The sequence below is a fragment of the Sinocyclocheilus grahami genome, unplaced genomic scaffold, assembly GCF_001515645.1.
Source record: "Sinocyclocheilus grahami isolate Dianchi unplaced genomic scaffold, SAMN03320097.WGS_v1.1 scaffold1163.1, whole genome shotgun sequence".
In the NCBI taxonomy this organism is placed as follows: Eukaryota; Metazoa; Chordata; class Actinopteri; order Cypriniformes; family Cyprinidae; genus Sinocyclocheilus; species Sinocyclocheilus grahami.
Genome location: NW_015506342.1, coordinates 281,042 through 295,386, shown reverse-complemented (window position 1 = coordinate 295,386; position 14,345 = coordinate 281,042). Strand labels below are relative to the sequence as shown.

At 44.0% G+C, this 14,345-nt stretch overlaps 1 protein-coding gene across 1 annotated transcript in view; it reads left to right on the top strand.

Annotated features, from left to right (window-relative positions):
* LOC107567484 (liprin-alpha-4-like) overlaps positions 1-11,032 on the top strand; it is a 43,077-nt gene extending 32,045 nt beyond the window's left edge. The window contains exons 17-29 of the mRNA XM_016253179.1: positions 183-194; positions 1,063-1,172; positions 1,322-1,403; positions 4,106-4,306; positions 5,217-5,279; positions 5,421-5,447; positions 5,904-6,079; positions 6,709-6,803; positions 6,875-7,050; positions 8,314-8,382; positions 8,458-8,596; positions 10,072-10,137; positions 10,883-11,032. Coding sequence (XP_016108665.1) covers positions 183-194; positions 1,063-1,172; positions 1,322-1,403; positions 4,106-4,306; positions 5,217-5,279; positions 5,421-5,447; positions 5,904-6,079; positions 6,709-6,803; positions 6,875-7,050; positions 8,314-8,382; positions 8,458-8,596; positions 10,072-10,127 — 1,206 coding nt within the window. The 3' untranslated portion in view covers positions 10,128-10,137; positions 10,883-11,032. The remainder of the gene's footprint in view (positions 1-182; positions 195-1,062; positions 1,173-1,321; positions 1,404-4,105; positions 4,307-5,216; positions 5,280-5,420; positions 5,448-5,903; positions 6,080-6,708; positions 6,804-6,874; positions 7,051-8,313; positions 8,383-8,457; positions 8,597-10,071; positions 10,138-10,882) is intronic.
* Positions 11,033-14,345: the final 3,313 nt, after the last annotated feature.

The following is a 14,345-nucleotide window of genomic DNA, read 5'->3' as shown; positions in this document are numbered from 1 at the left end:
TGTCTGTGTGTGTCTGTCTGTCTGTGTCTGTGTGTGTGTGTGTGTGTGTGTGTGTGTGTGTGTGTGTCTGTCTGGTCTGTCTGTCTGTGTGTGTGTGGTGTCTGTGTGTCTCTGTCTGTCTGTCTGTGTCTGTGTGTGTGTGGTGTCTGTGTGTCTCTGTGTCTCTATCTGTCTGTGTGTAGCCCAAACTCAGGGTAAGTGAGCGCACACCGTCTTGATGAAAACACCTGCATGTCTCAGGCTTGCTGTGATGCGCTCGAGCTCTGCTAACATCCTGACCTTACAAACACGCGTCTGCTCCGCTAACGAGATCTAAATCTCACCTTACGGTAATATCGCGATATGACGTCCATGATACGATATTTATTGCGATATAAAAAAATAAAAAAAAGACGAAGAATTTGAAAAAATTAAACTTTCTGTTCATTTTAAAGTTAAGTTATTCTATCTAATGCACTTTGAGAGTTAAAAATTAAGAGCTTCAACCCATGTTCCTGACTAATGAACGAAGAGTGCGCTTCGCTTTGAAACACGCAATTCAGACGGGATCAGTTCAGCCGTGTGCCGCATGAGTTTGCTCTGTGCTTTGATGAGGATCTTGAGTAAGAACAGCAGCTGCAGGGACTGACCTCTGCTGAAGTGCATTATGGGTCTCAGCCTCGTTCAGGCTGTGGTTTAGTCCTAGACCAAATGCTTCTCTTTATTCTTCAGCATGATCTGATGCATGTTTATCTGCCTTCTCCTTTCATCTTAATGCTTCAGTAGCAGCAAAACAAACAGACCTGAGAGTCAGATGTGGTGCTTTTACGTTGCCTTCAGAAGGTGTACTGCCACTTTCTCTGCAGTTTGTCATGAAATGTTTCCAAACATCTTGTTTAGAGAAGAATGAAGAAAATGAGGAATATTTGTCCCAGTGTGCAAACATAGATTCAAGATTCACCCTCTATCCTGACAAAGAGAGATGGTTCACCCAAAAATAGACAACAAATCTAAGTTACTCCCCCTTTTATCATTAAAAACGAGAAGTGTTCGGTAGTGTTGGTGTTGAGATGGTTTGGAAAGTTAGGATGCTGTCTGGTGTGCGAACTCATGGATTCGCTTGTGATGAAGAATCTGAATCCCAGCTTGTTCTGGCGATGTTTCTCTGATTTGATGATGGAAGTGAAGTCTGGGTACTCCCTCTGCTGTTTCCTCACTGCACGCACTTCTTCTCCATACTCTGTCTGTATCATTCTGACATGTTTGGACCGTGAAGCGTGCTCTCTGCACATGCGTGCGTGCTCATGATGTGTGTGCTCATGATGTCTTGTTTGTGTTTCAGACATGAGTTGCTGGAGGAAGCCTGTCGACAGGGTCTGCCCTTCGCTCTCTGGGACGGTCCCAGGGTGGTGGTGTGGCTCGAGGTACAAATACTGGCTGAATTACACCTTTATATCACTGCTGCATCGTCTGGAAAACATTTCACATGCAACAGCAGACCATCGCAGCTGTGAAATGGCACGACATAACAGCTGCTCATTTATTTAATTAATTATGTATTTTTTTTATATATTCCCATAACAGCAACCTAGTTGTTCGGAATTTGCTTGGTGAGCTCATCAACTGTAATAATAACATACATTAAAATACATATGCATAAATGCATCTATACATATGTCGTATCAGTTACAAAGAGTGAAATGCAGAGGCATAGACACTAGAGGATTTAAGAGCATGCACAATCCTACAAAAAGTGCTGTTCAGAAAACGTGTGGACTTGGTTTTAATTGCTCTGCCTGAAGGAAGAGGTGTAAAGAGGTGTCTGGCTGAATGTAAGGGATCTTTCAGGATTGTTAGACCTTTTTTCTGCAAACGTGAGACATGGATCTCATCAATAGTGGGAAGATCACAACCAATAATTTTCGAGTTATATTACTAATCTGACTTCTCTGCTGAGCTGTGGAGCTACCAAACCACACTACAAGTGAGAAAGGCAGCACGCTTTCAATGACAGCTCTTTAGATACGCCAAACGTTTTAAGCTGTCTTAAGAAAAAAGCCTTTGATGTTTTTTTAGTGACGCCTCTTTGGTTGTCATTCCACTTTAACGTCGCAGAGATGGCAGTCCCGAGAAACTTAAAACATTGAACATTTTCAGTGTCCTGACCTTTAATAAACAATAGCAAGACAGCATTTGTCCGCCGTCGGAAATCAAACACCAGTTCCTTTGTTTTTAGGACATTTAACTTCAGACTATGAGTACAGCTCCATTCAAACAATGTAGAAACCTCCCTTCTGTAGTCCGATTGTGCATGCGCGTGTGAGTGTGTGCGTTTGTGTGTGAGTGCGCGTGTGAGTGTGTGCGTGCGTGCGTGTGTGTGTGTGTGAGTGCGCGCATGCGAGAGAGAGAGAGAGTGTGTGTGTGTGAGTGCGCGCATGCGAGAGAGAGAGAGAGTGTGTGTGTGTGAGTGCGCGCATGCGAGAGAGAGAGAGAGTGTGTGTGTGTGAGTGCGCGCATGCGAGAGAGAGAGAGAGTGTGTGTGTGTGAGTGCGCGCATGCGAGAGAGAGAGAGAGTGTGTGTGTGTGAGTGCGCGCATGCGAGAGAGAGAGAGAGTGTGTGTGTGTGAGTGCGCGCATGCGAGAGAGAGAGAGAGTGTGTGTGTGTGAGTGCGCGCATGCGAGAGAGAGAGAGAGTGTGTGTGTGTGAGTGCGCGCATGCGAGAGAGAGAGAGAGTGTGTGTGTGTGAGTGCGCGCATGCGAGAGAGAGAGAGAGTGTGTGTGTGTGAGTGCGCGCATGCGAGAGAGAGAGAGAGTGTGTGTGTGTGAGTGCGCGCATGCGAGAGAGAGAGAGAGTGTGTGTGTGTGAGTGCGCGCATGCGAGAGAGAGAGAGAGTGTGTGTGTGTGAGTGCGCGCATGCGAGAGAGAGAGAGAGTGTGTGTGTGTGAGTGCGCGCATGCGAGAGAGAGAGAGAGTGTGTGTGTGTGAGTGCGCGCATGCGAGAGAGAGAGAGAGTGTGTGTGTGTGAGTGCGCGCATGCGAGAGAGAGAGAGAGTGTGTGTGTGTGAGTGCGCGCATGCGAGAGAGAGAGAGAGTGTGTGTGTGTGAGTGCGCGCATGCGAGAGAGAGAGAGAGTGTGTGTGTGTGAGTGCGCGCATGCGAGAGAGAGAGAGAGTGTGTGTGTGTGAGTGCGCGCATGCGAGAGAGAGAGAGAGTGTGTGTGTGTGAGTGCGCGCATGCGAGAGAGAGAGAGAGTGTGTGTGTGTGAGTGCGCGCATGCGAGAGAGAGAGAGAGTGTGTGTGTGTGAGTGCGCGCATGCGAGAGAGAGAGAGAGTGTGAGTGTGTGTGTGTGTGTGTACCTGGTTTTTCTATTCTGGTGGGGACTTAAATGCACACAGACTCATGGGGACTCGTGTCACGGTGGGGACCTAAATTGAGGTCTCCACGGGTAAACAAGCTAATAAATCACACAGAATGAATTTTTTTTGAAAATCTAAAAATGCACAAAGTCTCCTGTGAGGGGTAGGTTTAGGGGTAGGGTTGGTGTAGGGCGATAGAATATACGGTCTGTACAGTATAAAAAGCATTACGCTTATGGAGAGTCCCCACAAGGATAGCAGACCAGACATGTGTGTGACGAGTTGTGGTAATTCCTAAGGAGAACACAGTTGCAGTTTCAGTGGAATGTGGCACAGGGAGAGGCTGATGAGGAGGAAGTGAAAGCTCAAGTGTTTGTAATGCCGTCAGTCTCGAGATTCTCATTGGCCCGGACCTAAATTGAGGTCTCCACGGGTAAAGAAGCTAATAAATCACACAGAATGAATTTTTTTTGAAAATCTAAAAATGCACAAAGTCTTCTGTGAGGGGTAGGGTTGGTGTAGGGCGATAGAATATACGGTCTGTACAGTATAAAAACCATTACGCTTATGGAGAGTCCCCACAAGGATAGCAAACCAGACATGTGTGTGACGAGTTGTGGTAATTCCTAAGGAGAACACAGTTGCAGTTTCAGTGGAATGTGGCACAGGGAGAGGCTGATGAGGAGGAAGTGAAAGCTCAAGTGTTTGTAATGCCGTCAGTCTCGAGGTTCTCATTGGCCCGTGTTGTTGTTGTTGTGTTCTCTCAGCTGTGGGTCGGGATGCCTGCGTGGTATGTAGCGGCGTGCCGTGCTAATGTGAAGAGCGGAGCCATCATGTCTGCCCTGTCTGACACCGAGATCCAGCGCGAGATCGGCATCAGCAACCCTCTTCACCGCCTCAAACTACGCCTCGCCATTCAGGAGATCATGTCTCTCACCAGCCCGTCAGCGCCACCTACCTCCAGAACGGTAGGAAACACACGATCCATTAAAGAACCCTCTAATATATCAGCGCTCGGTTCCTGGAGGTTTTGCTCTCAGATCAGTCTAATAGAAACTGAAGCAGAGTGTGTAGAGCTGCGTGATCAATCCACATCATGGCATCACTCAGCGATGATCGGATCCTAAAGGCTGTGATGTAGTGTTTCAGAGCGACTCGGTTCACCGTAAATCATGCATCTGCTCTGAGTCTGAGTCGCTTTCACATGCATTTGGGAACTCATCATGAGCCAACCATCTTCACAAACGTTTATCAACAAAAGAGAAGATTCAAAGGCTTCCAGCAGTTTTCCATCAAAACTAAAGTTTGATGAAAATTAAATTAAGACCGCAATAAATATTAGTATTATAATTTTACACTAGTAATTTTTTTTTTGTTGCTATTTTACAGTGAAATATTTCTTATTTTGTTTCTGTGCAGTAATTGGTGTAGTTTTATTTAGTAGTAGTAGTAGTAATAATAATTATTAATAGCATCATTATTACTATAATTTATAGCCATATTGATACATAACAACATTTTGGCCAAATTTGCAGCCCTATAAACAACCACAACAAACTTGGAATTTTTTTATCACGTTTTAAATCAAATTTTTTGCCAGATCATCTGAGGGTTATTTGATTCATTAGTTCAGGCGTCTCGTTGTGAAATCCTCAGGTTTCTGGCCTGAAACTGATATTGGTAAACTTTACCACGCTTCTGCTGCTCCGGTTGGTTTTTACCGTAGTACGTGTCTGTTCTCTCGCACGCCTCACACATTAACCCCTGATGGGATGTTTGTGATCGCTTTACTAATGTTCCCGCAGCTCAATAACAGACTCTTCTGCTCTCCTAATGTCTTCTTTCACTCCGTCTTTCCTCACTCACGGATTTCTGTAGTCTTCTGGAAATGTCTGGCTCACACACGAGGAGATGGAGAGTTTGGCCGCCACGCCGCTCACGGTCAGTCACTGTCAGCGTCACGCTAATGCTAATGCGTGTTTGTGCTTCGCTGCTCGCTGTAGTCGTTTTACTGTGTCACGTTATGTTCTTATTCCACTACTGACTCCCCTCTCGCTCCACATGCTAACCTGCTAACACCAGGAGGATGAGGAGGGCAGCTGGGCCCAGGTTTGAACCTCAGTCTTTCTCTTCTGATGTCTGGAGAGCAGACACCTCATGAACCTGTCAGGAACACATTCGGCTCACGTTTCACTTCATATCACCAGTGTTTAGTTTTGGGGAAAGGCATCCCATTAAGATGTTTGGCAGGAAACCCAATAGTTTTCTCAAGTCTGTTTGAGACTGTGACCTGGACGTGTCTGTCTTGATGGGTTCGTGAGGTCCACTGCAGTTCTTCATCATGTTAGGCAGCATCTGCTGGTCTTTATCTTTGAAGCCATTCGTTCAGACCCCTGTGTGTTTCTGATCACGCTGAGAACAGCAACAGGTTTCATCTTAAGAGCTAATGTGTTTGTGATCAGTGACTCCTCTTCTGTATGAACTCAGCGCTGAGGTGGTGGTGGTTTTCTCTTGTGTTTTTAGGTGAGTCGTGTTCTGACTGAATGTGTGTGTGTTCACACTCAGACTCTGGCGTATGGTGACATGAACCACGAGTGGATCGGTAACGACTGGCTGCCGAGCCTCGGTCTGCCTCAGTACCGCAGCTACTTCATGGAGTCGCTGGTGGACGCTCGTATGCTGGATCATCTGACCAAAAAAGACCTGCGCAGTCAGCTCAAAATGGTGGACAGCTTCCACAGGTCAGTCACCGTATGTGTGTCTTGACTAAACGGAGACACTGACCACAGGCTGGCTTCCAGTCAGAGTTATAAGCCATGAACCGGCCCGTTTAATTTGAAGGTGCCCTTAATGTACGTTAGGAGTGTTGAAATTAATGTGGACGATTCTGCATCGATGCAGTAATAGACCGTAATCGATTATAGCCTACTGACGGCATTCACATACGTGCTTGTCACGTGAGTATTAAAAAACATGCACCCACTATTTTTAAATTCGAGATCTGGGAACATTTTTGGAAAAACCAAGCTTATAGTAGCAGGTGTGTGCGCTGGAGAGAATCATAGCGGGCTTCATTGCACAGAAAGTCTCTAAAATACAATTAAACAACAGGTTATACAAAATGATCATTAAAAATAAAGTAATAAATTAATAATAATAATAATAAAAAGTTAATATAAAAAAGCAACTTATCAAGATAGATAAACAACATTAATGTTCACATTGTTGATTATGAAGAAGCCATTTCTTAAAATGATGCTTAAATGAGTTAAATGATCTCCATTCTCTAATTGATTGTGGTATGAATGCTCTGAGCTTGACCAAACGATGTGGAACGAGGCAGTGTCTCTGTGTCTGTCTCGCTCTGCAGGAACAGTTTTCAGTGTGGCGTGATGTGTTTGAGACGACTGAACTACGACAGGAAAGAGCTGGAGCGGAGGCGTGAGTCCCAGGTGGAGGTCAAAGGTGAGCGTGCTGGTCTGCGTCTCTGTGCTGTGTGTGTGTGTGAGTGTGTGCTGACGCTGCTGCCGCTGCAGATGTGCTGGTGTGGACGAACGAGCGCGTGCTCAGCTGGGTCCAGGCCATCGGGCTGAAGGAGTATGCTGGGAATCTTCTGGAGAGCGGCGTTCACGGATCGCTCCTCGCTTTAGACGAGTCCTTCGACCACAACGCCTTTGCGCTGCTGCTGCAGATCCCTACACAGTGCACTCAGGTGAGACTCTAACGGTCAGACCTGCGCTTCATCTGATCTCAGACCAGCGACTGCGGGGCCATAGGATTCAGAACGTTTCATCTGGTTTGGAAATCCAGAATTAGCTAATTCATGTTACATTTGTTTTCAAACCTGCTCCAGATACACACTAGACTCCAGATGACCAAATCCACATCGTCACTACTCTGAATAGGGCTGCAGTCACAGTGTGGGTTACTAGCTGTGTGAAGAACAACAGGCAGAACAGTCAGCAATGGCTCACTTTAGTCATTTTTATTTGAAGAGACCGAAAACAGCACAATAAAACAATACAAACATTTCCTTCCATTTTCAGTTTATTTTAAACATTCAGACCCTCATCTGACCCACAACAGATCAATAAACATAAGTGTCCCTGCAGCACAGAAGCAGTGTTGAGTCGCTGGGGGATATTTGTAGCAATAGCCAACAATACATTGTATGGGTCACAATTATACATTTCTCTTTTATGCCAGAAATCATTAGGATATTAAGTAAAGATCATGTTCCATGAAGATATTTAGTAAATCTCCTACCGTAAATATATCAAAACTTAATGTTTGATTAGTAATATGCATTGCTAAGAACTTCATTTGAACAACTTTAAAGATGATTTTCTCAATATTTAGGTTTTTTTGCACCCTCAGATTCCAGATTTTCAAATATTTTCCGATCCTAACAAACCATACATCAATGGAAAGATTATTTATTCAGATTCCAGAGATGCATACATCTCAATTTCAAAAAAATTTATTAAATCCAGTATAGGATTATTTTTCTATACTGTACTGGAAGGCTTCTTTGATAACTATTATTTTAACGGTGTAATTTTAAACACACAAGTGTTATCAATTATTTGATCAGTTTTAAATGCAGCCTACGTTGTAATATTGTTTATGTATATCGGATTTATCTCATATATATATAATGCGTTTGGTTAAGTTAATAGAGTGCTTCAGTTTACCGGTGATAGGAGGGTAAAATTATTTTTAAACATGCACTGTTCAAACTAGGCTGATTATGTTGAAGTGTTTGGGGCGTGGCTTTTAATGATGAGACCTTTTTGTAATCAGGCTTTTAAAAAATTTTATAAAAAATTGGATATAGATTTATTGGCCAACATATCGGTTATCAGCTTTCAAATATAAAGTATTATCGGTTATCGGTGTCAGTCAAAATGTTGATATGGGTGCATCCGTAGTTCTGTTGTGCAGAGCTGTGGTCATATGTGTGCTGTGTGTGCAGGCGAGAGCGGTGCTGGAGCACGAGTACTGCCGTCTGTTAGCCGCAGGAACCGAGAGGACACTCGAGGAGGTGAGTTCAGTCCGCTCCTTCAGTCCTCAGTCGTATGGCATCCGAGCGCTTCACAGCACAGCCGTGTCTCCGCAGGATGACGACAAGAACTTCCGCCGCACACCGTCCTGGAGGAAGAAGTTCCGGCCCAAAGACGTGCGCTCCGCCGACACACTGCCAGCCAGCTTCAGAGTGAGCACTGCAGACGCACTCACCAAGAAACCACAGCTGGACGGTACGAGTGTGTGTGTGTGTGTGTGTCACTAACGTGTGTGTTGTGGTGCTGCAGGAGGTGTGTGTGTGTGTGTGTGTCACTAACGTGTGTGTTGTGGTGCTGCAGTGGGTGTGTGTGTGTGTGTGTGTGTGTGTGTGTCACTAATGTGTGTGCTGTGGTGCTGCAGGAGGTGTGAGTGTGTGTGTGTGTGTGTGTGTGTGTGTCACTAATGTGTGTGCTGTGGTGCTGCAGGAGGTGTGAGTGAGTGTGTGTGTGTGTGTGTGTGTGTGTGTGTGTCACTAGTGTGTGTGCTGTGGTGCTGCGGGGGGTGTGTGTGTGTCACTAATGTGTGTGTGTTGTGGTGCTGCAGGAGGTGTGTGTGTGTGTCACTAATGTGTGTGTTGTGGTGCTGCAGGAGGTGTGTGTGTGTGTGTGTGTGTGTGTGTGTCTCTAATGTGTGTGCTGTGGTGCTGCTGGAGGTGTGAGTGTGTGTGTGTGTGTGTGTGTGTGTGTCTCTAATGTGTGTGCTGTGGTGCTGCTGGAGGTGTGAGTGTGTGTGTGTGTGTGTGTGTGTGTGTCTCTAATGTGTGTGCTGTGGTGCTGCTGGAGGTGTGAGTGTGTGTGTGTGTGTGTGTGTGTGTGTCTCTAATGTGTGTGCTGTGGTGCTGCTGGAGGTGTGAGTGTGTGTGTGTGTGTGTGTGTGTGTGTCTCTAATGTGTGTGCTGTGGTGCTGCTGGAGGTGTGAGTGTGTGTGTGTGTGTGTGTGTGTGTGTCTCTAATGTGTGTGCTGTGGTGCTGCTGGAGGTGTGAGTGTGTGTGTGTGTGTGTGTGTGTGTGTCTCTAATGTGTGTGCTGTGGTGCTGCTGGAGGTGTGAGTGTGTGTGTGTGTGTGTGTGTGTGTGTCTCTAATGTGTGTGCTGTGGTGCTGCTGGAGGTGTGAGTGTGTGTGTGTGTGTGTGTGTGTGTGTCTCTAATGTGTGTGCTGTGGTGCTGCTGGAGGTGTGAGTGTGTGTGTGTGTGTGTGTGTGTGTGTCTCTAATGTGTGTGCTGTGGTGCTGCTGGAGGTGTGAGTGTGTGTGTGTGTGTGTGTGTGTGTGTCTCTAATGTGTGTGCTGTGGTGCTGCTGGAGGTGTGAGTGTGTGTGTGTGTGTGTGTGTGTGTGTCTCTAATGTGTGTGCTGTGGTGCTGCTGGAGGTGTGAGTGTGTGTGTGTGTGTGTGTGTGTGTGTCTCTAATGTGTGTGCTGTGGTGCTGCTGGAGGTGTGAGTGTGTGTGTGTGTGTGTGTGTGTGTGTCTCTAATGTGTGTGCTGTGGTGCTGCTGGAGGTGTGAGTGTGTGTGTGTGTGTGTGTGTGTGTGTCTCTAATGTGTGTGCTGTGGTGCTGCTGGAGGTGTGAGTGTGTGTGTGTGTGTGTGTGTGTGTGTCTCTAATGTGTGTGCTGTGGTGCTGCAGGAGGTGTGTGTGTGTGTCACTAATGTGTGTGTTGTGGCGCTGCAGGAGGTGTGAGTGTACAGCGTCTGGACTCTGCTGCGGTCAGAACTTACTCCTGCTGATGGGTGTCAGGTGAGTCTTCATGTCTCACACGAGCCTCTTCATGATGCCTTACTGTCAATCAAGCATTTTATTGGATGAAAATGTGTGTACATCACTGAACAAATTATACAAATGTCATATTATTGGGCCAATTTAAAATGTATATCATGTTTTGTTTCTGAATTTTTGACTGATGATCAGAGATTGTTCAGAAGCAGTCCCACATCTGGCTCGTAGTTTACCCCGAATCAAAAGAAGTGTAAAGCCAGCATGGATAGTGTCCTCCATCGGTAGACAAGGCTCTCGGCTTGCTTTGTGAACGGCCTGTCCTTGACTCGAGCACATGCTCTCATGAACACGGCTGTCTGTTTGTTCCTTCACCTGTGCTTTCTGAACCGCTCTCAGAATCATAACTCTTACCTGTTATAGTCAAAGTCTCCAGTTCTTCATGCTTCTGCTGTGGGATTAACAAAGAACTTCTTAACTGATATATTCTTATTCTCTAACTGTAGAATAAAGTTACAAATATCTCTTTTCGTATTAGATTATTCTAAAGACAAAATTCTTTGATTCTTGAATTCCTGAAAAGATTGTAAAGATCATTTTAATATCGAGTAGTACAACATTACTCCAGCCATCTATCATGTATTTCTGTTACTGTGGAAGTCATTTAGAGCACACTTGAGACTTTATTTCTTAACTTCTTTGCTGAGGATGTTCTGTTGAATCTGCTCGTGTCTGCTTCTCATTCTGGTGTGTTTTCTCTCCGGTGCAGCGGAGGAGGACGAGGCCCTTCACAGACCCGGCGTCCCATCAGAACTCTGTCAGACCTCAGATCTGACGCCTCTATTCATGTAAAGCAAGCGACGTTCACTAAGTTAGCAGTGTCTCGTATCGACTGTTGCTTGATTTGATTTGGTCATCTTTTCATTTTAATCTTTTAACTCTTTTAGCTGTAATTTATGTATCACAAGTCCAAAGTTTGTACATTTCTGTCTGTAGACGTAATCTCATTCTTATTTTATCCTCTAGATACGTATTCCTTGTGTTTAATTTATCCAGCTAAAAGTATTTTGTGTGGTTTATCTTAACGTTGCTCTTCTCTTCACTGATTTTCCTCTGTTGATTGTGAGAAAGTGGCCCGAATCAATGGCGTTGCGTGAATATCTGGGTTGGTACGAGTTTTATATCCTCTGATACCAAATCAAACCCTTGGATAAGCCATAATTTGTAATAATTATGAGGGCTATTTTGAATACATCTTTCTACAGATGTGAGCTTGATGCCAGGTTTTTCTAGCATCTGTTTGGCTTAAAGTCACTGTTTATCCATTCCCTGGTGCTGCGTTACATCTGTGTGTGTGTGTGTGTGTATCTGTGTATGTGTGTGATTGCGTGTGTGTGTGTATCTGTGTGATTGCGTGTCAGTGTGAGTGTGTGTGTGTGAGTGAGTGAGTGTGTGTGTCCTCTCAGATGGACCAATCCTCCGATGGCCTGCCCGCTCGATCCCTGTGTGTGTGTGTGTGTGTGTGTTGTAACTGTAATGAAGCCTTATATTTCTAACCCAGTCCTGTTGTTTTCAATGACCTTTTTGATATCGTATGTTATCAGCTTTTATGTAGGAACTGAATTGTTTTTTGGATGCTATCAGAAGCGTAGGCTGGAATCATATCCCAGTCTCTCTTTTTTTTGTTTTTGTAATTTTACATTCTCTAGTCACTCATGTACACTTAAAGTCATGTTACTATCTTTTTATTGTCCTTTATTTAAATAAATCTTCTGGTCCTGTAATAGAAATAATGTACAGTCTACGTACTTATGAACAGTTTTTATCACAGTATTATTTATTGCTTTCATTTCAATAAAATACTGAAACTTATTTTCCACTGCCAATAAAAATAAGTCTTTATGAACTGATGATTTTCCTGTAGCTTTTGTTGTTTGCCATCCAGATTTAGTTTATAAATCTCAAATTCAAGTTACTTAGACATATGATTATGGTATTATTTTAATTGCATTTTTAAAATTTTATTTTAATTTTAAGACTATTTTAAACAATGTAACCAGAATGGCTTCAGTTCATCTTTTCTTTTCTTCAGCCTGTCACAAACTCACTGTTTATTATTAATACGAAGTATATATAACAAAACCATTTAGAGTGAAAGCTGATTTGACAGAAAGATGTCTTCCAGGAGGCTGATTGACTGCAGCTGGGTTCTTGATAATGAGCGGGTGATTGCAGTGACTGCAGAGCGTCTGCAGGATGGGTCATGTGCTCAGCTCAGCAGTGATGGACTCTCAGCAGGTGAATATTCCCATCAGCCTGTTTGTGTTCAGAAATCAGCACAGTCTCATTCTCCTCAAACCTTCACATTCACTCAGTGGAGCTGAAGCTAGTCACGTCGTCATAAATCTGTCTTTATTTACTTGCTGCAGTAGATGAAGCTACAGAGGAGATGAGGGTGACTGTGACCTTTGCAATATTGGCTAGAGTTTAGTGACCAGAGTTGCGGGTAACGTGAGTTACTTAATCAGATTTTTTTGTTTTTTTTTATTTACATGAAAATATCTGTTACTTTTTCAAATCAGTAACATAGTTACTTTGTTTCCGTGTGTTGAGTGACAGCTCTGGTGTTGCCATGGAGACAGAAATCAGGAGTCAGAGCAGAGCGTTGTGTGTGAACATGATCTTACTGTAGCTCTAGACTCAATATCAACATGTGTTTACTCATCTCACTGCACACAAACACATTCAGTGCTCCTCTAAACAGTCAAATGCAAACTTGGGATATGACGCAAACCTGCAATAATTAATGTAAACAAACAAACAAGCCCAGGCCAGATGAGTAAAAGTAACGCAACATTACTTTCTATAAAAAGTAGCCAAGTAATGCAATTTTAAAAATAGTCTACCTTAAGTTATTTTCATGTCACAATTCACCGTTTATTTTATTTTTTAAATTTATATATATGTATATATATGTGTGTGTATGTGAATATGTATGTATACATAAAATGGCAAAAATAAAATATTAACCTACATTTTGCTTACAATAAAAAAAAAACTGCGGTGTGTGTAATCAGTGCCAGTTTGTTCAGTCTTTGAGTTCAGTACTTAATGACTGTTTCACAATTATCTATCACAAAATTTTAGCGTTAGAATCCGTTCCCTGACGTCAGATTTAGAAAAATCTGCAAAATCTTTGGAACCAATTAAATAAGAAACAAATGTCAATATCACCTTCAATCCAAAATATTGCCAAACAGGTGCTTTTGCATTTCGTTTGGAGACTAAATCATCCGGTATGTGTCTTGTCTCGTTGCTCAGCTCGACTCTCCTCACGTGATGATAAATGGTGCGCTGCATTGAGCAGCCTCGTCCGGTTTGTAGTTGTAGTGTCTGTTCCCTAACTGGACTGAATGATATTTATTACTATAAAAAATCTAAACGACGGTGGTGGGCAAGAGACGTAACTGGTGTAGCGGCTTCACACCGTCAGCACCGACTGTCTACAGTTTCGTGATGAACTCTTCTCTGTGGGTTCAGGGCAGCGGTATGGTCTAGTTTTCAGGAGTAGGCCACAGAGAGTCACAGACATCGAGTTTGATCCGCTGAACTCTGCAGGATCCTGGAGCTCAAGGGCCAGAGCTGAGAACCTCTGGTTTAGAGTCAGGATAACTCGGTTAATTGGAGAATAAACCACACCATCATGTGGGAAATTATCAATGTGAATGTGTTCAATGTTCGCAACTATTCCACATCTGCATTTCGCAGATGATGTGTGTGCTTTGATCATGAGCTGCTCCAAGCCTTCTCCAGACTCTTTTCTTCCCGTCGTTCTGGTACAGCTTGATCTTAGCTTCAGCGTCCAACGAATGCTTTTCCAGAAGTGCTCTGGCTTTTTTAGATGTTTTTGTCAAGGTCTAATCTGGGCTTGTTTGCAGCTTGTGGTGAAGTCTTCTCTTGATTGTAGACCCGTCTGCCTCCTGGAGAGTGTTCTTCTCTGGGCTGGATGTTGTGAAAGGGTTTTTCTTTACCTTTCTCCGATCATCCAGCGCTGTTGTCCTCCGAGAGTATCCAGGTCTTTTTATGTTTCTGAGCTCACCAGTGCGTGCTTATTTTCCTCCGAATGAACTAAACTGTTGATTTGGCCGCTCCTGATGTTCCTGCGATCTCTCTGATGGATCTGTTTTGTTTCTGAAGCCTAACACTTGTCTGTTTCACTTGTATGGAGCGAT